This window comes from Diuraphis noxia, unplaced genomic scaffold (assembly GCF_037042655.1).
Source record: "Diuraphis noxia isolate RWA-SAM2 unplaced genomic scaffold, SU_Dnox_SAM2 contig0002, whole genome shotgun sequence".
In the NCBI taxonomy this organism is placed as follows: Eukaryota; Metazoa; Arthropoda; class Insecta; order Hemiptera; family Aphididae; genus Diuraphis; species Diuraphis noxia.
In genome coordinates, this window is record NW_028301712.1 from 68,862,447 (window position 1) to 68,890,054 (window position 27,608).

Below are 27,608 nucleotides of genomic sequence, written 5' to 3' on the forward strand. Positions count from 1 at the left end.
TTTTCCATGAGTAAAGCAAGGGTCTGCGTTGTCGATTTCTGCAACTTTCACTGACTGCAGCCCTTGTGCTTTGTTTTCTTGTTGATGAAATTACAAAATAAAGTTTAATGGGAAATTGTACTCGTTTGAACTCGAATGGATATTTATTTTTAATCATTCATTTTCTTGGAATGTATAAAATTTTACGATTTGATCACTCTCTACACCAGTAAGAATTTTGGTTTTGATAATATTATTTTTAAAGATAAGACTCTTAATCTGGTTTCATTGAACATTTTGGAAGCATTTAAATTTCATATAAGAATAATAGAAGAACCTATTTTTAAATTACATTTGTGTGGTGGTAGACCTGATGAATTTTAAGAATTAAAGAATTCGGTAGGAATATCTACAACATGAATTTTATCAGAAAATGTATCAATAGAAATATAGGTTTTTCTATTAGCTTCAAACATAGAATGATATTTTCGTCTACGATGTTGACACTTTGACAGTGTCATTTTTTGGGGCCAGAATAACACTTTCACAAAGCCATTCATCAGGCTTATTAGAAATTTGAAATGTTTGAGGATAAACTTATGACTTATAACAATTTTATAACCGCTACTAACTGATGGCTTGCCATCTGTTGATCTCAAACGCGTTGCTTATTATCTTACCATTATTTATAATAATTAATTACTCAATAAATTGTTAATGTACTTATAGAATAGAAATTAAGCTTAAAATCTGCTTTGCAGTGTACACTTTCATTTCAAATCAAGATAATCTTATAAGTGGTTTTTGAGAACACGCATGATATTTATATACATGGATAAAACATCATACGTAGGTAAGTACATTAAAGAATATTGCTACTGTTATTTTTCAATTTCGTAACATTTTTATAATTTTTATGATCTTCCATCAATGATTTTAGAAAATAGAATTGTTTTTGGTACAATAATATTTGATCTGTAATGACTGTAATCATCAATAATTACTATGAACAATTTAAAATTGCAAAATTAAATCTAAAATAAATATACGAAATGACCCACGTTTTTTATTCGATATGAAACAGTTGCCATACACAGATGCGTTAAATTGTTATATAAAAAAACGACAATGCTCGATAATGGTGCAATTGTATAAAAATATTATTTACATTTCAGTGCCGAGTGTGTTTATAATTATAATATGTGAATTAAATAAACCTAGCCATTGACAAAATAAATACTATTATTATTTTCTCAGTTGATATTTTAATACAATGGTGAACAATCAACAATCAATAATTATAAACTATATTATTATTTATTAGTCACTCCGATAAGTGATTAGAAAATTATATTATATAATAAATAGTATTTTTTATCAACCAACCGACGAAAAAATAATATATTAGATTATAATCTGATCGAGACGATATTATTATTATGTGAACAAATATAAAATGTATTTCAACTTTCAAGTAAAATTTTTTTTGGTTCTTGTGATGATGGAGTTTTGCAAGTTTTTGTTTCTTTTGTTGATATTAAATTGAAATAAATTGTTATTATTATTCACGTGAATGAGCTTACCGTTAACAATAGTTTTACCGTCTATATGTTTAAACTTCTTTCTATTTACTTTTATTTTTTAGTATTATTGTCTTTCTAAGAGTTTTTTCTGTAAAAATATGATTTGAGTAAACTACGAAAAAATAATAATACATTTTCAGTCTGAGCAGTTTAAATTTATTTATTTTTTTTGTAATTTTAAATGTAATAATATATTTTGGAAAAGTAACTGTCGCTTACAATTCTTTCAGTTTTCACACACTTTAAATAACGAGAACTTTATAACTTTGGTTTATTTTCAGAATATTAACGACACTTTTTAAAGCATTTCAGAATATTTAAAAAATGAATTTTCTCTAAAAGACGTGTTTTCAAAAGTTTTTCTTACGCTTTTACAAAAGTTTATTCAAAGATTCTTAATAATGTTATGGTATATTTTTAGAAAACAAAAAGCTGTTTTAATTAATTTTTAATTTAATTCGAGTACTTGTGGATATGTTAAATTATATTTGAATAAAACACAACAAAAATCCTAAAAATACTTATTTTAATTTTAGCAGACACTCATTTCTATATAATTATATTTTATCATCAGTTCCATACACAAACTGTAATCACGCACAATTCATCTCAAACAAATTTTAAACGACGCCCTTACTTAATGAGGTTATGCCGCATAAATCCTGAATGCGCTCTGAATTCATAAACAATTATTTATCACTACTGTAAAATGTTAAGACAACCGGAAAAGTGGTCGACCAATCTTCCATCTACATAGGTACCTATACTAAACAACCTCTATAGTCGTTTAAATTCGTTTTAAGTAGCTAATTATTTTTTCTCAATGGATTTATTAAGAGTTTGATATCAAAATAATATTTTTGATTTTATGTCTATCTACTAACTTCTAATAAATTAAAATTAGTTACTACAGCGTGTGATAAGTTAATGATGATGATGATGTAGATTTTGTGTTTCTTTATTTAAGTTACTAAACAAATAGAAGAATGTATTGATTTTATATAAAAAAGAGTTTTCATTTTTTAAAGTATGTTATCACTTTTTGTATAGTAGCTTTAAAAGTTCATGTAGTCTAATCAATAAATTGAAAATTGAACATAGAAAATACTTTAGTCTTCTGAGAAGTAATTTTTCAGTAGCTTTACAGCAAATATACCGAAATACCGTACGCTTTTGAAACCATGTAGCTAGGAAACCACAAAAGTGCAACATTTACGCTATATTCTTTTTCTCTTACAACAAAATGTTGTTTATTTTCCTACAATTTGGGAAATAATAACACAGAAAGTTTAAGTGTTCAATAATTATTAACAATACAGTATTAAAGAAGTGATAATATTTCAAATAATTTTATTTCCAACTTGATGATATTATAATTATTATATAATATAAAAAATTATACTTTTTAATATATAAATATTTTTTACTTGTGTTTATTTTATTTTTATGTTGTGTTTTTCTATAGAGTTTTTAGTATAAATTTCAAATTGTTATCATTCCCTACAGTAATAGACTCTCTTTATGTTTAGTATGATATAATAAATACTGTTATGTATTTCGTTATGCTTTTCTGATGCAATGTTCATAATTATTGCGTGATATGGATATTATGAAAAACTGGCGAAATAATTACACATCCTATAGATAACCAGACACCAGTAGAAGAACGTGTGTGGGATAAATGACGATAATTATTATTCAACCTCATATTATTATATAATATTGTTATGATTAAATATTATTATATTACGATCCACTGACACACGAGTACAGTGCCGTACATGTGCGTATGAACAGTATTACACGATGAAATTTGCATAATGTGTACCATAAACTATAGACTAAATGTGCGTATTAAACGAGATGCATTTTTGAATACGAACCAAGAGCTGCGGAATCAATGGACATCATCAGTTGCGCATAAATTAAATACATCGCGACGCCAGCATGATGAAATGATTGCTGGCGAGAACATGTCTGCATTAAGCATTTGGTTCCCTTCATTTTTTTATTGTATTGTAATACTGTATTGCTTCTTTGTTCCGCGTTTTGTTCTCGCCACGTTACATCTAAAACAAAATATACATTCATGATATAATCTTTAAATATTTCTACGCGCTCCATAAGAAAATAACTTTAGAATGTGTAATACAACACATTTTTTTATCTATTTAAGTAGATAGATACCTGTTTATTTTACCAATAGCGGAAAATTATACTGCTAACATTTCCGAAGGATTTTGTAAGATACTCAATAATTTTTAAAATAATATGTAAGTTTTATACGAATAAAAATTACTATTAATACCTATAACATAATTTTTTTATATCTTTTTTTTTTTTAAATATTTTAACATGAATAATAATTATATTATAATTTTAAAATCATAACGTGCGTTCGTTAATCGTAATTTTCAATTTTCAATTATGATTTATTGTTTAAAATCATTCAATATCTACTAAATTTGTATGGCATGCAATCATTATTCATATGCTCGGCCATAAAGGGGCGTCAAAAATAACCACCCAATTATACAAAACAAAAAAATTATTAGTTTCAATAAAATGAACCCAAGTGCTTTAAAAAAATAACAAATAAAAATGTCGATTGTCTTCAAGGTGGTGACTCGGAAAAATTCTTAATAGAAATGGTGAATGTTGGATCACTTTCCATGTTGCAATGTTGATTGATAACAATGATTAATATTATAAATTATGATAACGAGTTTAAAAATATAAAATAAAATTTTAAATGTATAAAATAAATGAATGCAGTTAGGAGACGATTTAAACCACGGCAGTTAAAAAAAATATAGCTTTATAATTTATATAAATACGACCCTGAATCAACCTATTCTAATTTTTGTAATTAAGTAGTATAATATCAATTATTTTCTACTAATGTCTAGACAAATAAAATTATATTGCTGCAACAAAATTTCTGTTTTCATAATATTTAGTTTTAAATGTATTTTTCAGTACTTAAGTGTGACACTAAACGTCAAAATTATGCATTTTTGGTGAAATGTAAGATCGTACTACGGTTCTCGCCGTGTGGCATAATACCGTCGTAGTGTGACACCACTTTTAATATGATGATATGTGACATTGCAAAGTTATTATTGATGGTTATGATTAAATACATATAAATAAGATAAAAATGTGGCTTGGCGTGGCGCGTTGGCTGCTACCAATCGCGGAATGTGACTGGAAAATAAGTAACGACCACAGCTATACTAGCTTCGGGATGGTGAACCACCCGGGTTCATAGTAGTTAAAAACCTTGCCACACATACACGTGTTTGCTACCTACCGTAACAACCGTAAAAACAACCTACAGTACCAAAACCTTACCCTTACCATAGTTCATAACCCCTACAAAAGCAAAAAAAAAAAAAATGATAAAAATGTCCCCAATTAACTACGTATAACACTCAACTTTTTACCAGATCATCAACTCATCCCATTTCAAAACAGTATTTTTATTGATAGTTAATAACAATGGCCTAAATAAAAAGGTAATAGTTTTATGGCTTTACTTACTCAATTTTAGATAGAGTGGTTTTTTTTCTATGGTGGAAATAGTATGGTGTGGAATAAGCCAATATATTTTTTTAAATAAGACATTATTTTTACCATACCATGAAATTGTCGAACAAATGGTTATGTTTGGTGTCATATATAATAGAAGATATAATGATATCGTTGCCGTCTATAAGTTTGTGGATTTAAGCTCCACATTGCGTGTTTTCTAAGATACGATATGCTCAATATATTCAATATTATTTCTGGTGAGAATACGTTTGCAATAATAAATCACTATTCCTTGTTTATGGCCATAAATGGACATACGGATACAGTTTCTGTGTATATATGATATATACATAAGGTCGATCTTTTGTTATATTTCCAAAGCACACACACCCGCGTACGATAAAAGAGAAATAGTCATCTCTTTTATTTCCTGTGCGCGAACGCGTATATCCATTATCACACAAAATGCTTTTACTTTCGATCTTGGAGGTATACAAAGAAATATAATTCATTTTCGTATTCTGGACAAAGAGCGATACATCACATGAATACATCCTAGTTGAAAGCTGTTCAAAGTTCAAATATAAAAGTTGAATACTGTTGGTTAAATTCATTCAATTAGGCGTGAGTTTTAAAGTTAAAATGTTTACATTTGGTTCCCTTTTTTTGATAGAAACTTGATTATGTTATAGAGTCAATATTTTTTTTTTTTTATTTTAATAAAAGATTCACTTATACGTTTGGAAATTACAAAAAACTTATCTAATAGATTTTAATAGATTTTAATCAGAATTTTTGAAGATAGTATATTTGTATTGAGGTGAACGAACCTATGCGTTTAGTGACTGATTATAGGTCATATTATCCATGAAGATAATTTGAGGCATTTCATATCCTAATTCAATAAAACCGCAATTTTAAGTTTAATTAGGATATAATATTAACGGTTAATAATTGATTTTAAGTAGGTTATACATTATGGTTAACATAATTTAATATTACACACAGTTCTTGCCTTCTTGGTGGATTTTAATGAAAACAATTAATTATAAATTGCTTGAAAATGAATTCAAGTATAAATTTAAAATGTTCAGAACACGTAAAATATGCTAGGTATAACGAAAAGTTTCATTGTGTAACCATTACGACTATTAAGTTCACTAAGTAGGCACCTACACTAAATATCCATATAAGTTTTTTGACTCTTTTTGTAATTAATATATTGCAAATTTCACAGGTAAAGCTTAAAAGTTTTACTCAATGATCCTTTAGTTCAACTATACTTTTAATGAATAATTAGTATAAAAAAAGAAACTACCTAGTTTTAAAATACAAATTAGTTTAGATTTTTGTATTATAATTTATTTATGTTGAAATTAAATTAAGTAGGTTAGGTTTAATAGGTTCTACTGCGTTTAATAAAATAATGTTTTATAGAACTATGTTTAAAGCTGTTTCTTATTTTAAGAGTTTTAGACTTATTTAATACAAATTTTAAATTTAATTTAATGTTAAATGTTGATTTGTAACACTGTAACCATTATTTTGTATGCCCTATTACCTAATTTATATTAAATTTAATATTAAACTGCAGTTATTGTTTGTATAGCAAGTCAGCAGGAGCTGGTTTTATTACTCATTAATTTCGATTAATAAAACGAAAAGGGATGAAAATATTATATAATTAGTGACAGTTTTATAATATGAATTGGATTTTAAAATATAAAAATTTCCATCTTCATTATCCACCAATGTAATAAAAAATGCATTAAATATTACATTTTACATTAATATATAGAAAGATTGTTATATGATATTATTTTGATGGTGTGAATACATTAATTTAGTATATTTAAAAATCACATAATAGCTTTTAAAATATTATTTTTTTTGTAGCATATATTAAGTTCGATATTACAATATATACAACTATTAAACTGAGGGTATATTAGTGATGTGAATTAGTATGACATACACATGTATCAAATGGTATTATTTATTCATGATGAATACAATTATTTTAAACAAAAGTGTCTACCTATTGTGATTTATTTTTAATAAAATTATACCTTTAGTACTATTGATCTCGGCATGTTAATATTTATCTTAAATTTGGTGTTGATTATCAATCATTAACTATTTTGTTAATGTTCTAATTTCTTGGTTATTTAAAGTTATTACTTTACACATTTACTGAATACAAAATTAACCGTCATTTTTTTCTTAACGTTGTTAAACGTTAATCCATTTGCATTTGAACAAGCGATGTTAATGTAATTTGTGTAATTTTTCAAATAATGGAACTTTTTTATAATATCGCATAATCCACCGTATAAATTGTGTATGTTATAATGCAAAGGTATAATAAAAATATTAATTATACTCTGGTTAATACACACGGTAATACGGTATTAGACAAGGTTTATTTTACGTAAAATACAAAAAATAAAAATAAAATATATATCGTATTTTGCATCACTAAATTTGATATTATACACATTAATAAATCCGTTATAAAATATGTACATAATCAGTATTTCAGCTTGTGCTCAGCCAAGCGCTACCTGCATATCTGGGGGGGGGGGGGGGGGTTAACGTAATGATTTATAATAATATACAACCTGTACACAACAACACATTGACGTGCCTTTGGAGAATGTGACTTATTTGTAACGCTATGCCGGGATAATATATTACCTATTAGTTATTACCATGGAGTTAACGTTTTTGAATTGCATTGTTAACCACCGATGTGTTATATTATAACAACATTCAAAACTAATGAATATTATTATTTTTTAATGGCTATATATGTATATATATACACACATGTGGTACGTACATAGTTTCATAGTGGCACTATAATACACTGCGTAGTATGATAGTAACGTAAACATTTTCGCTATATTATATTTTGTGGTTGGGTTACTATACATACTCTGTCATCATAATTCTATTATTCCGTTAAAGAATATAATATTATAATATGGCGAGCGTTATGAGTTATGAGTTATAGTTAATCACCAAACGTGTTTATAGACATTTTAAAAATTAACAATATTATAGGTACGTATATTCAATAATGCAATATATATTATATATGTGTATAATATTATGTGCCCAAATGTGTAACGCGCTTATTTGTGATGATTCTGTTTTCGCATAATTTATTTTATCTCTTAACTATGTTTTTTGTCATTATTATTTTTATTTATTTGTTTATTATTATTTTTCTTTTTAGTATAGTCTGTCACGTGCGTAGACATAACAATAAATAATAACACAACACCGAAGAAAGCGAGCATTGTGTTTTTTTTATGTATCAACAAGGACATGCATAAAGTTTTTAAGCATAGGTTTGGGCTGTAAACTAATATTTTCTCAAAAGTAACAAATTTTGTACAATGCCCACTGCTGTTAAAATATTGTCTGTAATCTTTACGAGCAGGTAAAATATAATTTATAAAATTAAAAATAACGATCGCACTTGAGACGAAAACGTGTTAAATTCCGTGTTTTCATCTCGTTCAGACGTTTTTCTACTTGAATACCGTATAATTTGTCTAACTTTAAAAGAAGAGGAATTTCTTATGATCGGTACTGAAAAATAATTTTTATATTTACCTAGATAGTTCAATCTATTATTTAGTATTTTATTTTGGTACTTATTTGTATTTGAATAAATTAATGAATGATCGTGTGACATTTGTACACATTTTGTTATTTGAGTGAGTTTTATAACAAAATAGGAAAATTTAATAAAGTTTAATTATTAGAAATTGACTTGATGAAAGAAAACACCGTGAATACTACTGAGTAGGTAACTACTATGTATATATTATAAATTTATAAATATATGCTGAATTGTCAACTTATGAACAAATTTACATAATAATATAGTACCTAGTTGATAATTACTGGATATCTAAATAATAACAATAACCTGCAATGGTCTAACTCAATTCCCAAAGCTTTGAATGTTAACTATTACGACCTTATGGTTCTTTAAACACAGTTAACATGCACATAGTTAGTTCCGTGCCAATTCGTTATAAATGATTAAAAAAAAACGAACCCAAAATCATGAACATTTTAATAACTTAATTTAACATTTTTGATGTACTATAATAATATAATTCACTATATTATGCCTGTTTTAGTGTATACGAGTACGCGCATAATTCATACTCAAATTAATTGAAACAGTCCAACTGTAATAATTATAAATAATTGTTATAATACGCGTGTGCTGTTAGTTGAATATTTTCAAATACTAAAACGTAATTATGTAAAATAATATGCATGTAATTAAGATATTTATTTCAGATTATCTGCACGGGTACCTAAATATTACAACTTGAGAATAGAGGGATTTTATAATGTAAACATCAGAGGAAATCTAATCACGAACGAGGCAACTTATTACAAAGTCTCAACCACATGACGTACTCTACTACTGATGATAATATACCCGATTAAAATAAAAAGATGTACTTTATGTAGTATCATCTAACGTTTTCTCGGTGCACATCAAACACTAAGAGACAACGTGTCTATCCATCACACCATATATAATAATACTTATTATATTATAACATCATATTCATAGGCGCAGATAGATGAGACAACGGCGTGTTTATACGGACATTCGGGATTCGGGTACGCACGGCAAACAAGTACCCGCGACTATCGTAGTAGGTATATAATATTATGTAGGTGCCTACACAATACGAGCTCACTATTTATACCATGTATATTATGTACAATATTATAGGCTGTACTCGGACTCAACACTCTATGGTATTAGCTCACCTATAATAAGCCGTACGATATTATATTATGTAGGCACATTTCCGCCATTGTTTTATATTAATTTGTTGAACTATATTATAACGCGAGTGTCAATGACGGTAGTGTGAGTGCAAAGTGTGTGCGTGCGTGCGTGCACAGGTATAGGTCGATTAAAACCCACACGGTCCGTTTGACTCGAGTGCGTGTTGCCTAGAGAGCGATGTGGAGGCACGCCTAATAATAATAATAATATATAATATATAATATTTTACATGGTGATGGAGCTGCTGCTGCCGTGAGCACCAGATAATAATCCCAGTGAAAATGCGAATTACTTCGTTACTATGGGGACCGTCAAAATCGATAGGAACATGTTTTATGGCACGTTGCGTCCGTATATTATTATCATTATTGCTAGATATACATAATTTTATGTATTTTTTTTTTAAAAATGACGAAATGTAATTGTAATTTTTTTAATCTGTCACGATCGACCTGCACGTGGTGTATACTGCTAGAGTGCTGATGGGAATAGTATAAACGGCGACGGATGATCGCGACGAAGTATAGGTGACGCCTAACGCGTCGTGTAGGTACAGTTGGTGTAAGCTTCTGCACATGCAATTGTTGGTTGACTCGGAAAACCGGTAGAAATAAAAAGAATTATACCATTCGTTTATATAGACTTACAGATTATAGTTTACAGTTACAAAAAATTGAAATATTTTAAGCACTATTTTTTATATGTTTTGGGCGGAGGAGGTTTGGTTTTTTAAATTATATATTGTTTTTATTTTCAGAGTACCTACTTTGAAGCAGAACATTTTTATGGAAATTCCGGTAATCTACGAAAATTGAACTTATTGTATTTAACTGTAAAGATTTTTAGTTCATATTATTAGATAACAAAGGATCCATAAGTAATTAGATCATCACATCTCCACGACTTCAAAATAAATTGTTTTCACAAAAATACAGTGGTAGTAAGACTTCTTTTTCTAAAAACAAAAACTAACAGAGATGAAGATAGTGGTATCTACATTTGAAAAGGATCACTCTGCATATATAATATGTTTTTTGAAACAACTGCACACTGCACCTATTCCAACGGTTTCGTGCTACTACTCGGTGACCTCGTTTATAAATGTTTGCCGTGGGCCTGTCACCGTGAAACATTGACAGTTTTTTTTTCAATAATTTATAGTAATAATAAATAAAACATGATTACTGTTAGTATCAAACTACTAACTTTCGACGATCGGTATTCGTCTGGCGTATCGCGCTTTTGAAAATATTATTATACTCGCGCTAACACGCTCGTCGCGTGCATAGCCAGCCACCGTCATCCGTTGAATAACAATCAAGTTCGTTGGAACTTTGACGTGCCGAGTTTCTGTAATATATATTATGATTATTATTATTATTATTGTGTGACGTGTAACTAGTCGTTGATCCAATTGATTGTCACCAATTATGTCTGGGGCTAAAAACGCGTATAAATAATATAATCATTGTGAATGCGAGACTAATTCGATTAGAACAACGATTCGATGTGTACCATGAATAAATTACAATTTAAGTTTCATTATTTCAATAATAAGAAATTTTAGATGCTAGATACTATACCACAGTGGAATTTTATCTTGACAATATCGCCGTGTATAGGTCGATTCACTGTGCATCCGTGTGGAATTTTGAGTACATATACCGAATAATAATTAATGTTGTAATTTATATTATGTGCAATGTGAAAACACCGATGTAAACTAATGAGTATTTCAATCGTTTTACGCGGGTTGTCTTCTGTGCTATATAAAACGCGTAAAGAATAATAATTAAAGCCTAAAACGAGTCCGTATAGTATTTATAATTAAGCGCTTTCCGTTTTAATTTACAAACAAAATGTAACTCGTAGAAATTGGTTTCCCACGATTCGTTTTCCAATTATCAACACTTTGGTTTTTAATTAACTTTTTGAAAAGAAAAATATATATATCCGTTACGAAAAACTACAAAAGCTATTTTTTTATGATCACGTTTTTTTGAGACTGTCAATTACATTTTGAATTAGGAAAAAAAATTAAACATGAAATATAATTAATATGTTTTTAGCGTGTGACAGAAAATCGATAGATTCATTAGCTTTATAAATCAATATAATATAACGATGAAGAACGTACAAGTATTTTCTTCAAAATATCCAAGAATTATAAAATTTCTACTGTTCCAAACAAAAATTCTCTTCAATCAAAGTCTAACCTATCAATACCTCCTGCTATTATAGTGTTATGGTACAATCTTAAACGAATTTTTTTCGTGCGAAAAATGATTAAAATAAATAACACTTAAGATCTTAGAAAAATAAGATAGCGCTTGAATTAAATGTATATTATTATCATACATAAATAATTAAAAACTAAACATAGATAATATTATAAAGGTAGTGATTATTTATATGATAATTCTGTAAGTGAAATTTTATTCTAAAATAAAATAATATTGATTTAAATTGTGTGTGATATTTTAGAATAGATTTCCAACAGTTAAATCTAAAAAATATAAAATTAATGAAACGTGTAAATATGTATTTAACGTTTCAAATGTTACTGTAGATACAATTCGTATTATAACAAATTTTTTAACACGGCGATATGTATAGGCAATTTAGGTACACCTAAAACAATGATTGCCTAAAAAAATTAAGGACAATTTTTTAATTAATAAAAAATTATATAATGCTGGTATATAATGCTCAGTTATACTTGATTGTTTTACTTTTTATTTCATATACATATCAATTCTTATATATTATGTATATATATTTTTTAAGTATTACATCCAGTCCACAGGTCCAATGACATAAAAGTTGGTTTAATAATATTATATGTATGTATATTTTATACTTAATTGAAATATTTATTTTACTAATTTAGTTAGGTTTTTTTTTATTGATCTGAAATATACATCTACAACTAGGCCATTAGTACACGAATTTTTGATTACATTGTTAGTATTTTAGTATTTACATGATTACATTAAATTAATTTGTACAATTCTGTTTTTTTTAAGAATAAGATTAAGCTTTTAACGTCCTGTGGGTTTGGTCTTAGTTAGGTTTATTATAATTTATGATATATACTAATAAATAAAACCCAGGTTGTTTTAAATAATCTAATAATAACATCGAATATTTTGTGGAATGCTTCAAATAATTAATAACGTGGTTATTTCAACTTTTTTATGTAGTTGCTATAGAAAAAAAAAATACAAATATAAAATAAATCCAATATTCAATCCATTCCAATACTTATGCATGGACTGTTTATAATTTGATCAAAGCTAATAAATAATATCTATAAATAAATCCATAAATATCTTTATGTATTTATTTATTTATTTATAAAAAAAAAACATGATAAAATAAATTGAGTGTACCCCATAGTATATTTTATTTTTAGATATTTTTTTATGAGTATAATATGAATGTATATGTGTATGTATACTTTTTATACAAACATTGACATTATATGGTATATTTTGATCCACAAAAGTTATACCAAGATAAATTTGACTAATAATATTTTACTGTCGTGTTGTGTGTTTGAAACTAATCAAACATGATTATTCGAAAAAAATATATAAAACAGTTTAAGCACATTTGATATATTATTATCCACAGCTGTTTTTTTTAATAGGACTATTTGCACTAAAAGCTAACCATTAATCTTTTCCCATACAAAATATCAATATTTAATTTAATAAAGTAGAATAATGTTGGTATTTTAAATAGGCAATTACTTTTCTCGTCGAGTAAATGTTATTTAGTAAGGCTTTAGATGCAAACTATCAATAACACATAAAACAGTATTAAAATTATCACCATCATTCTTTTTTGATAAACTGTCCTTTTATCATGAATACAAAATAAAACGCAAACAAAGATTAAAATAAAATAAAACTACACTAGAAATTTTAAAACCAACTATCAACACTTCGATTAATTAACTTTTCATGTCACATATATTTTTATTTACCACGAAATGTAATCGGCGTTAAAATTGCTATCATTGATTGATTTATTTATATCTCAATGAGTGTAAGAAGACGTCAAAAGTTTACTCAGTATTTGAGATTTTAATTACTTATAAAATCTGATTAGAAATTTGTGAGTTGAATATTTATTTTTCAGTTGAAATTGTAATTATTTTTTCTTTCTTCTGAAACCTTGCTGTTTCTTGACGGCTGACATTATAAGCATATAGCATTTTTAAAGATTTTACATACCTTTATTTTTAATGCATAATATCTGCACCATTTCTTTGTCGTCGTTGTCATTGTTGTTATTTTTATTGCAATTTTTTTTTTATGCTGATAACATATGTCGAGCATTATACCAAAAAGTAATACTTATGTTGTCAGTTTGTCATGATGTTTGTTTTTGTTTGGAAATAAATTTCTTTATAATATATAATATTTTCCATATGAGGTCAATAGATACGATACAGTAAATTAATTTTTATAACTACATAAATATGTATATTCTATTCTAAAAATATACATTTTATAGTATTTCTCAGTTCTTGAAAAATTTTGTAAACAAATAAATGAAGACTATTCCATAAAAATTTGTAAAATCAATACAATAAAACTATAAAAGTAAGTAATTTAAAACTAAAATGATTTTTTTATGATTGATATTTCTCATGTTTTTTATTCACTAATATTAACTATATCTTATAACTTATATGGTTTAAAAATGTTGAAATGGAGTTTTGTTATTAGGTACTGTTAATATATGTTGTTTTCAGGTTTTACTAGAATTTTAATTTTTGGACTTATCATAGTATAATACGATATTATTAATACCAACAATTATTAGATATAACTACAACATTTTAATCTGTTAGGAAAATATTAAATTGTTCAGGAGTTAGCGAATTTTTTTTATCTAAATTTACAATTAAATGTACTGTTGTTATTTGTGCTATTCGAATTATCTAAAAGATACCTATCCTTTTAAATTAGTGCCCAGTATTGTAACTTTAAAAATATCAAAAAACTATAATCTTAATTTAAATGTTGAAATTTGGTAATTTTTTAAATCTTATAAAGTACCATTTGTTAAGTTTATTTATTTATTATGATATTGTGTTATATACTTTGATTTGATTTAACGAAAGTTTATGAAATTATATGAGCGAATAATTGGTATAATTGTTTTTATAATGCTTCAAATACAAGTATCAGAGAGCTGTATACATAATGATGTCCCTAAGGATTACAAATTGTATTTTTTCTCTAAATTCAATTGTTATTGTTGTTATGACAAGGAGGGATATTAGTGGTATTTCTTGTCACTGGTATGACAGGTTGACATATTTCGAAGGGATATTTCCATTTGCGTGGATTTCAGCTAGTGTTCAAGTTTTTATGTAGTCATTCGGAAAATAAAACTTATAATCTTGTTAAAAAATAAAATGGTTCAGAATATACAGGGTAAAAACATAAATAGAAACATGCTCATCATCTTCTTTTATTTAAAGGTGCCGTTATTCAAAATCTGATTTTTGGAATTTTAAAATATACTTAAAGAATATAGTTTTAAATAATTAAACAGATTTATTTAGGTTTTTTGAAGTACCATTTAAGGAATGCGCTGAAACTGGAAATGTAAGTTAACAACTCAAAACAAGTCCAACATATTTTAAAAATTATAAGGGATGATTGAATAAACATTTGATATATTTACCAAGTAATTATTCAAGATGTAATTTGTCAAGTAGATATCTACAGTCGTTCGTTTTTGAATTACAATAAAATAGAAATATTCGTTCCTTGAGAAATCGAGTAAATGTCCAATTTAGTAGAAATTCGAACATCAAACGCTCATAAAAACAATATTTAGGAAAAAAAAAATTCAAAATTGTAATCTCTTACTATTATGATATTGAAAGTTATTTATTTTCATACTGGCAACATAATTTTTATTTCCATATTCCAATGAAGAGTATTTTTTGAAATATTTTGATTTTTGGTACATGCAAAATAAATTTTTGAAAGAACAGTTAATTAGAAATAAGTATTTAAAGTTGAGATAAGTGAACTAGAGAGTAGACCATGCACCATACGTATGCAAATTACTATAGAATTAGACTTTTGAAATTCATCATATCTTATAAACACAAAAAATAAAAAAATAATAATTAACAGTTAGAGTAGTGATGAAAATACAGATAAAATAGCAAGTTTAGTTGAAATTAAAAAAAATATATAATCAAAATTAAAAACAAATCATTTTAAATTGTGTTTAAAACTGCTATGCTTTTATACGAATATATTATTTTTAATTTTCCATATTTTTTATTCACATTTTTAATGAATTAAAAAAATCTGTAAACTTTAATATATTATAATAAGAACAATCAGTTTAAACAATTATTTTACAACTTTTTGATAACCAAATCTAACATACCAATTGACAAAACTATTGTTTTTAGTCTTTATTCAATTATAAATTTTAAATGATTCATCACAGCCGCCTTCTCACAGCCAATCTTCTTACCAAAATTTAGTTTAATTTAGATATAGATACAATTCATGTAATTTTTTTCCCCCCTTTATATTAATAATTTCTCACGTTAAACCCAATGGCCCATGTTGCCGAGGGTATTCATTAATAAAAAAAAAAAAATTTTAAATGTTGATGTTAGATACCAGGAAACAAGATATTAATTACAGTATTGAGATAGTATAATTATCATGTTTATTATTACATTTCCATACCAAATAAACTTCCACAATTTTTATTTATTTATTCAATTTTTATCAACTTTGAAATCATCCAATGGACACATTTTATCAGAATCTCTTTAAAAATATGACTTTTTATCACATCTCTGAATTTATAATTATTATCATTCAAATATACGGATATTAACTGGAAGTCTCCAAGGTTATCAAAGTGAGACGAACTCCTTATATCTGCATCGTCTATAATATTATTTGCAGTTCATCTGTTTATTATATTAAATTATCTTTATTTTAACATTTACACCTCCCAATAAACTCGCTAAAATTGACTATAATAATATAGTTTTTATATAATTTATAATGTATATTGTGCACCATAAATTATCTGAAGATATTAAAATAAGGTGTTCGAGATAAGTACGTGATTTTGTTTATGGTACATAATCGCAAAATATAACTGATATCTTAATAATATGACGAAAATATGATATACTATATTTTAATATATTAAGTAGGTGGAAACTCCCCATTTATAATTTATTAGAATAATAACCACTGAAGCACACTTACGGATAGTTCAACATTCAAGAACATGTGAAAATGTTTACTTGTATTTTAATAAAAAATAAATAAATTCATAAATAATGTATATCATACTTGGTTTGCGTTGAAAATTCTTTATAGTTACCTAAATAATTGCTGGTTCATACTTCACAAATATCTATTTTCATTTACGGTGGTTATATTTTAAAACAGTACTCGTAATCTTATTTCAAGTGTTCTCATTCCATAAAATATATTTTAACTACACTTAATTTAATATTAGTTTCTTAGTATTACATTCCCGTGTTGAAACATGAAAATTATTTTTGTAAATTTTAGATTCTGAGCGGAGCGATGAATGTATTGATTTCACCATGATGTGTGTTTATATTTTTTATTTTTTTTTTTGTGTCTGTCATCACGTTTTGGGGCAATAAAAGTGCTTCGATTTTTGACTTCATTACCTCGTTCGATCAGAAAATTCTTAATATTGTTCTAAATAATCGGGATAAACAAACTAAAACTTAAGGGGAAAACGAGAAATTTTACGCACAATCAATTTTCAACAAAATCCAATTTTGGTTTTTGATGTAACTTTATAACAAATTACCATAGATACATGAAATTTTCATTAAATGTTTATATAAATACATTCTATCCACCATACAATTTTCAAAAATGTTTGACTTAAGCTGAACTATTCATAGGCTATAGGCATATACAATTTTCGATAATTATTAGTTTTTTTAAAATAAATATCGATAAAAATTTATTTTTTGGGTAAAAAATCTTGAAAATGTAATATAAGATTTTAAACATATTGTTACAATAGCAGTTGAAAAATTAAAGAAATTCATAGTCACAATTTTTTTTTTATAAGCATTCAAAGTTTGAATTTCGACAAAATACGGAAAAATCACGAAAATTCGCAAATTATTTTATGCTAGATATTCATAAAAAAAATTTATTTTCAAATCCAAGATTTTAAAATTTTATACAAGATTCGCTATAAGTTTGTCAAACTTTATCACAAAAAAAATGTCCACCGGAAATTCAAATTAAATTTTTATGAGCATTTGAAATTTAAATTTTTACAACATTGGATTTTCACTTTTAGCGATTTCCTTATTTTGGTGTAACTCTAAAAAAAATGACCGCATATATTTGAAATTTTCACTGATTGCTTATATAGGCATTTTTTATATTTGATACAATTTTCAAAATATTTTAATTTGAATTGAGCTGTTTACTGACATTTTAATTTTTCAACTTTTTTGGTTTTTTTTTCTATAAGTATTGATACAAATTTATTTGTTGGGTAGAAAAGCTTGAAAATTTAATACAAGGCTTCTAACACATTGTAACAATAGAAGTTGAAAAATATTAAAAATATATAGGCACGATTTTTTTTATAAGCATTAAAAGTTCAAATTTTGACTAAATACGTAAAAATTACGGCAATGCTCAAATTATCATAGATAGAAATTCATAAATGTTTTTCTTTTTAGATCTAAGATTTGAAAATTTAATACAAGGCTCTTAACATATTTATACAATAGCAGTTGAAAAATAAAAGAAATATAGAGTCACAATTTTTTTTACAATCATTCAAATTTTAATTTTGACAACATACTTAAAAATCACTAAAATTCGCAAATTATTTTAAGCTAGAAAATTCATAAAAATTTTTCTTTTTTTAATAATCTATAATATATCCTAGACAGATAAACCGTTTCCGCTCAGAATCGTTTTTCGTATACAATGATATAGTATCATTGGGTTCAAATTTAATTCCATCCATTACAGTAACCCACTTGTAACCTATTGCATGTACTGCAGAGCGACATCTACTACTTACCCGATTTTTTAATGTTTCTTTTCACGTTTAAATTTTAAGTCTTTGTATTTGAGTACAAGTGTTAAGACTATTTAAGTCATCAATTTTATTTATCATACTGATATTATATTTTTAAAATAATTTAAAACTGAAGAGATTTTTAATTTTCATATCTATTTAATATTTATACATTTTACATTTATAACTCGATAGTCAATAATATTCTAATCGATAATAACGATGAATCATGATTATAGGCATTAAATAATAATAGTAACAACAAAATCAAACGACGAAAGGGGCTATCCATTTCATTGTTGTTGCATTATAGGTATATTTAAAACCAAAAAGAAAAGTAAAAATTAGTATTAGTTTTTAAATGTATTAAATTATTTTATTTCAATTGAGGTAGGTAATACAAATTGTATTTAAAATATTTTAATATTTAAGCTCATATAGCCTATTCAATATTTATGGTATGATTATTTTATTATTATGTAATATTTCCATATATATATGTAAAAAAAATTCTCCTAATGGCCACGATGCCAATGGATATCTTAAATGAAAAGGTTTGATTTCTTTCAATTTATTTTCTTTGTTATAACTTAAATAGTAAAATCATGTTTGTGTTATGTATTATGTATATTAAACTAAATATATTGATATTAAAAGTAATTGATACCATTCCTAATATAATAGAATTTCTAACAATAAATTCTCTTTAAATAATTAATTTTCAAATAAAATGTATAAAACAAAATTGAAAATAAGAAATGAAAGCTATTTTAGGGAAATATTTTATACCATATAGTGTTAACACAGTCTTTATGCAAGTTTGCTTGTAATTTGTATTGCAGCTTACTTTAATTTATTTGTTACCTACAAAATTATAATTTAATTTGTTTAAAACAAAAAAATTGGGCTGAGAAAAGTTTTTTTTTATCTTTTGTACTGATCATTATTCATATAAATAGGTATACTATACACATTTTTTTTTGTTTAATAATTAATAATAATTATGTTATTAATAATATTTCTGACGTTAAACATTTTAGTACCTAGTCGGTACCACTCTATTTTGGAATTTTGTCATTATAGATAACTAGTGTGTACTCATTGTTGAGTCGTTTAAAATGAGCACGGGTTATACAGGATATCAATGATATCCATACACGAATATTATAATATAAACTTCATCCATATAATGTCCGTTTCGTTTGTCAAAAATCAAATAATAGCATATATTTATATATATATATATATATATATATAGGATTCCTACATGAAATATGTTAGCACAAAAGCTAGAGAATAGTGAACATGCGGATGGCGTATAAATCCTATAGCCCATTATTATGACATAGCCGTACGATAAAAAGGTTTTGGAGATATTATTTATTCAGAAAATAATTGGTTATATTATAATACAACATGTGTGGTATTCTGCGGACAATACGCATTGTTGGCAAAATCGTTGACTCAGGGTTGTAGAACCGTTTTAACGCAATGGGCACTGGCCACACAATACATCCCTTATTCTCTGGGACCTGGGTCCAAATAATTTTGGTTCCTCTCTCGCTTTTCGTCCAATCTCACGTTCATTTATCACTGAGGTAGATAAGCTTCTCTCTTTCATTTTTTCTCGTTCTATTTTATGTGAATCTATAAATCCGTGTCATATGTCATGTGTTAAGGTTTCATGTATTATTCGGTTTAACGTCGCTTTTATCTTTCCTATAAAACGTTTTGTTATTTTAATATTATATAATATAGTAGGCATGAATTCAAATTAATTTTGTCAATAACTTGTAGGTGGTAAACACTTGCGCTCGTGTCCTATTTCTCTTTTACGATCACTATTAGGTAATTTGTTCTATTATAGTATCTATTAATATCAAACCGATAACATAATAGAAGTATGTCAATCAATAACATTACAATAAATAATTAATAATAATATTATGTAATTTTATAATGATATAAATGTTTTGATATGTCAATATCACCAAATAGTCAATTATAATATATTATATACGCTGTGTAGGTACATACAGTAAAATATTAACTATGGTTTGTGATTAACATTGTACATCTACGTCATATAATAATATTTATCAACATAAATTTAATATCACGTGCGAGTGTAAGAATTATTGGTATATAGGTATATATCTTAACACGCGGGTTCGTTATGATAATTTTTTTATTATGACGACCAATTATATACTATGACCAATGACTCGGTACTGTTATTATTTTAATACAATTCAAATTAGCTATATTTAAACAAAACACAGTTGTACACGAATACTGTACAGTTGTACACCTTAGATTAAAAAACAATAATAATATCACATCCTTGTCTGGATATTTAATATAAAGGTAATCAAGAATTTTTTATGGAAACGCTTTATAATGTTTAATATTTCAGGAACGGTTACGTTAAGTCACTTTAGACCTATTTTATTGGTACTTTTATTTATACTCTTTATTAAATTATATCCTAATAATCATTTTATTAAAGTTATAACGCAGGTAAGTCACTATGAGTTTTTGATAATATGTGGCATTGGGGTATTTATTATACTCTTTCTTTACAAACACTGAGGTTAGTAGAGGGATAAAAGAAAATACAGCACAATTCGCGTTGTTGCGTACTCATGGAAAAATACGTATCCACTTAAATTATTAGGTATTTACAATTTTCATTGTTTCGTAATTTGTTAATTATAAAATGAATATAAAATAGTACGTTAAACTTAAGAATTATTTATGTATTTATTTTAAATTAATTGCAAATTTAGTTTTATGTAAATTTCAAACAAACTCAATGAGTTCAAGGAAAATAGAAAACACATATAAACTTGATATAGAGATACGGAATGGTCTTGTCAGTTATTTAGGTACCTACTTATCTTTCAGTTTAACTTACCATTTAACCGAGTTCATTTTACACTGCATCCATTTCTGTATTGTGTGGTTTTATATTTCTTTATACTTTCCCACGATAACATTATTAATTTTTTTCTATCTATATAACAACTATCAACTTTATAATATGGTAAATAATATCATTTTGTATACTTTAGTGGGTTTTTATCGTCTTTGCAGCATTGGAACATAGCCAAACACATATTATAAACCAAGTTGCAGAATCTTGTACTCTTGACAGGTATATGTATTAGTTTTTATGGTTTCGTTAAAAAATTAGTTGCGATGTCGTTGACATGCAGTTGGATGTTGCTTCATAAATTTAAAAATTTTACTGGCTGCAAATTACCTCAGGACTGTTATTTATCGTTATACTATCCCCGGAGAATTTTCCCGTATTAGAATAATTTATGCGGTTCCATATAATTTTTTTCTCTCTTCATTTTAGGAAAAGTAACATATTTCACTGACCAGCAGCCGATTCGAAAAAAAGGTCAGGAAAACCGAACACTTTGAACTCTAACCCTTGTGAAAAATGAGATCCGGTCAAACGGATTTAGTGTACATTTGCACAAATATTACGCATGTATTTTTTTTAATTTACATTTAGGGTACAACGTCAAATAATACTAATAAATAATGGTCCACATATAAAAGAGTAATGTATTGTAAAATCAGTTTGAAATGATTAGTTTTATTAAAATTATGTTGTTTGTCGAAAAGAAATATTACCGAAAATTAAAACTTTTCCATTATAATTTACTTTGATGATTCATTGTTTGGGCGTAATCAATTAATATTTCATAAACTTTGTTATACAACATTATTACAAACTTTTTTGACATGTAAACAAAAAGTTAAGTACAAAAACAACAAGAACAATGAAATTTAATTGAAATGTTGTTTAAATCAATATACATTTCTAAATTTCTTTAAATACTAAATTTTAGTTATTTTAGTTATATTTTTTGTTCGATAATAGTACTTTATGAAAACAAAAGAAATTCATATTACTTCAATTTATTATGTTTATATTTTATGATTGCAATTGCTAATTATAAATACTAAATCGGTATTCAAATGTAGGTATGTATAAAAGTTTTGCCATCAAAAAATAAAATAAATAAAGACAGGTTTATTAGAATAGCGAAGTGTCAAAATATGATGACGTCGTTTATTATATGATTTCTGATCATCGTTTTGAAAATACTTAACAGTAATAACTGTATGAATATAACGAAAATGTTATATACCTGCCTATAAAATATAATCCATATAATAAATAAAAGACACATTTAAATGTTATCATGAATTATGTCCCAGATTTTGGCGACGTCGTTAAGGATAAGGCTGGATTTTGTAATTCCGGATGAGTCGATCAATGTCAGTTTTTAAATAAATTAAATTTATATCGCGATTGGGAATTACTCATATTGATAAACCATTATTTAATGCGCCAACGTAAGAAATAAAATAAAGTTAAGGTTTAAGATTAATCGAATGGTATCTGCGTGTTGTACATAATAGACGTAATATTATACTTTTTTTACAATTTCTTCATAATTATGTTTTAAGATATAATAGGTATTAAGTACTATTGTATAATATATGAAAATAAAAATAATTATAAATTAGTGCCTAATTAATACAAAGAAATATTGTCATAAATTATCGAATTTGTTTTAAAGATTCTCAGCTTATTTTTATTTCATAAATATTTTATTTAGATTTATTGGTGGTAGAGAGTTTTAGTCATCACATTTAGTTTCTACAAAATGAGAATGTAAAATAAACGAAAAACACAGATAAATATGTGGTGTAACTGATAATCGGTAAACATTTACAATTAAAGACAAACAGCAAGAAAAAAATGCTTGAAACATTATCAAAGATAAATGGCTTGGTAAGAAATACATGGGAAAACGTTTAATATCGAGGAGTTGAATAATTGTTTTGGTAAACTACTAAGAATGAAAAAAATGATTCCTGTTATATGAGCCATAAAGAAAAATACACATGATATGTAAGTAATATATTAATATACATAGTGTAGTTGTGAGTATTTACTGTGACTTGTTTGTTTTTCACAATGTATGTAATGTATAAGGATATACGTTAATATGTTTCTGATAATCATAAATTTAAATTTAAAATTAAAAATTTTCCTTCAAACAAGAAATCAAAATTAAAATTAAATTAAATAAACTATAACTACCTCTCCTAAAAAAAAAACTCAAACAAAGATCTAAGTCATAAAGACTATGATAGAATTTGTTTGAAGAATCAGTAAAAGCAATAAAACTGTCACGAGTTACAAGTCTTGCTGAAAATAAAACATGAAAATTATTTTCAAAAAATATATGAAAATCAATAAGCCCTAGTTGTTTCAAGCCCAAGTTAAAATTGAATACATTAACATAATACTAACATAATAAATTATTTGACTGCAATAAAATGGTAATTGAAAAACAACGGTGGCGTGTTCTAAGTTAAAGTACTTACAAACACTGTTTACTTACTTTATGTCGCATTCACTCAGGCTTAATATTTAAAAGTTGAATGGTGTAAACTTTAGATTTGATTATTACGTATTTATATCTGAGAATGATTGCTATGATATATTTTGTTAGGTATTTAAGCAGCTATTTAAGTATACGTCATACAGATTCGATTATTTAAATTGCCTTAACGTTAGCCATTTAACCGAATTTTTTAATATTAGGTAAATTATTTTAACGTTTAAACCTTATCGTTATTCGACGCTCAATCACACCACACCGGCTATAAACAAATAAACCTCCAGCTCCAACCAGAAACAAAAACGTTCATACGCCAATGTTACTGCCAACACTTCTCCCCCAATAGTTACGCCTGAAAGTTTGATCTCCAAATTTTTCGAGGACTTTAAAGCCACAATCAACCCTTTATTACCTTTATTAACAACAGTTGTCAATCATCTACTTCCATCTTCTCTTTCTATATCTTCTCCTTAAAATTATGTAATACTTTTATTTCAAATTATGTCGATATATTATATTAAATGATATAGGTACATTTTTTTTTCTATTTTAATTGTACAGATATAATAATTCATAAATTTAATTGTAAAAATATTATTATATGTAAATGTTGAAATAAATTGTAAAACCACAAAGTTTCAATAAAAAAAAAAAAAAAAAAAAAAACCATAAACGAGTATACTCGTAAATTGTAACAATGACATAATCGTGACATAATGGCGTGTAAACACACGACGTCGTTAAATTATCAGCAGATAATTTTCTTGAAAAATTCCGTCAGACGTTATGCGTGTTATCGGATTTACCTATTTAATAATTGTAGTCTCTAAGTCGAGTCCATATACGATACAGATATAATTGTTGTATATTCAATGTAATATTATATTATACATGTATGATATTGTATTATGCAGTACAACATAGCGGAGGCGAATCGAAATGGGAAAAAAAAATTACGATGACTTTTATTAGACACCCGTAGAGTAGGTTTCACGGTCGCGTGGGACGTCATCTGATTTTATTATTATAAATTTATAACTACCTATAATTTGCATTAATATTATAATTAATATTACGTTAGATTTATACCCGACAGCCAACACGTCTGATCTACGGCAAGTGCACCTACCCACCGTTAGATCGTATACGAGTAACGAGTATAATGTATACGAACTATATCGTAATCAGTAGCTTAGCCAGGATTATGAAACGGGAGAGGTTCAGTATAAATTAAACCAAGTTTTTTACAGTTTTCGTATACAAATAATGTACATGATACATATTTTATCAGGAGAAAAAATGACTTTTTTTAGGGGGGGGGCGATTAAACACCCAAGTGCCCCTCTGGCTATGGCACTGATATTGTTATCATAATATTATCGTATCATCGTCGGGACTTGACGTGAGTGCTTACGTATTTCCTATCTATCGTGCGAGTGTAACGGAGATAACAAGTCGACGATCGACGATAAAGTCACGACCGATCGCGAGGAAATGGTGCTGACTGCTGGTTGATTTATTATATTATCACCGGCTATTATTAATGGCAATATATTGTAAACCATATGTTTAGGTGGTAGGAGGAGGAGGACATCATTGCAGTATATCGTGACATCTCCGGTGATCGACGATGTTACGCGATATTATGTGTGATAATAATAAGCTGGTTTTTTGCGAAGGCACGATGAGAACAACAGACGCTGATATACTCTGGATTATATTATTATTATAAATCTAAAAAAATGAAAATATAAACCTCAAAGGTCTACAATAGGCCTACGTAGTATCGAAAAACTAACTAAGCTACCGTGGAAAAAAAGCTGATTATGAGTGATGGAGTGATAATTTTACTTATCAGCAAATGTTTTTAGTAAACCATTTGTTATCTGCACCGCCACAAAAACTTGGTCGATGAACACAGCGGAACGATAACGATATAAAAATAAGAAATTATTGTTAAAATGATTAATGATATAAATATCGTGGTCGAGATTGGCCAGATACCAGAAAACTAATAACTACTATGGAGAAAAGCTGATTGTTAGTGATAGAAGTGAAAGTTTTAGTAATCAGTAAACGATTTTTAGTAAATCGTTTGCTTTCTGTACCCCTCCCCCATAAAAAAACTTATTCAATGTATGTACACAGCGGAGAACGATATAACAATACAAAAATAGAAAATTATTGTTAAAGCTATATATAAAATATATTATCGTTGTCGGCTCTTACCTTAGGTGGCGGCCACCGTACAGGACCCTGTGGTTGACGACTGCTGCGGGCGCTCGTCGCGGTCGTGCTGCTGGTGCGTGTGTCGAGCGCGATCGCCGGGAACACTCTCCGGTCGGTCGTCCGGCGGGATACGGAATATATGATATACAGCACGGCGGCGCCAGCGACGGTGGCGACTACAACGGCGGCAACGGCGGCGATGATGATGACGACGACGACAACGACGTCGACGGTGGTGGCAGTGGCGGCGGTGACGACGACGACGTCGGTGGCGGTGATGGCGATGGCGACGACGACGACGACGACGCCAGCTCGATTCCTTCGGCCTCGCCGAGAGGGTTCGATATTACCGGGTGCGGTTGTACCTGCGCACATGGACGAACCGGCGGCGGCGCGAGCCCTTCGCCGCAACCACCACCGCCGCCGCCGGAATGTCCCGCTCGACCCTTTTGCTGCCGCCACCACCACCGTCATACAGGGTGGTCGGAAAATCGATTGTACCGCCACCGCCACGTGCTAACAACTGCAGCAGATGACCGTTTCCCGCAGATTACAAATTACAAAGGACATGAAACGGTGGAGCGACCATAATATTTACATTTTTGGCTTTTGCTATTATTGATACGCTGTTGAGCTGTCCGTTTCGCATAGGCAGTGGTGTATGGAGGGTATACGTGGGTTTACGGCGTATAACCTACCACCAGTTTACTGATTTAGCGTATACCCTGTAAAATGACTATAGATACGCAGGTATACGCGCGTATACCCACGTATACCTTCAAAAAATTGTTATTGAATAACCAATTGTCTTATAGTTATAATCGTTAGAAAAAATGCATAAGATCAATTTTTTTTTACCGCATACATGTCAAACAGAACTAAATTATGTGATAAAAAGTAAGTTCTAAC

General features: G+C 27.4%; 1 protein-coding gene across 1 annotated transcript in view; it reads right to left on the minus strand.

Moving 5' to 3' along the window:
- The window catches only part of LOC107172797 (uncharacterized), a 40,301-nt gene extending 13,316 nt beyond the window's left edge, over nt 1-26,985 (minus strand). Inside the window, exons 1-2 of the mRNA XM_089219515.1 lie at nt 26,700-26,985; nt 3,446-3,631 (exon numbers count right to left, since the gene is read on the minus strand). Of these exons, the coding sequence (XP_089075641.1) occupies nt 3,446-3,566 (121 nt within the window). The 5' untranslated portion in view covers nt 3,567-3,631; nt 26,700-26,985. The remainder of the gene's footprint in view (nt 1-3,445; nt 3,632-26,699) is intronic.
- Between the last annotated feature and the right edge of the window lie 623 nt (nt 26,986-27,608).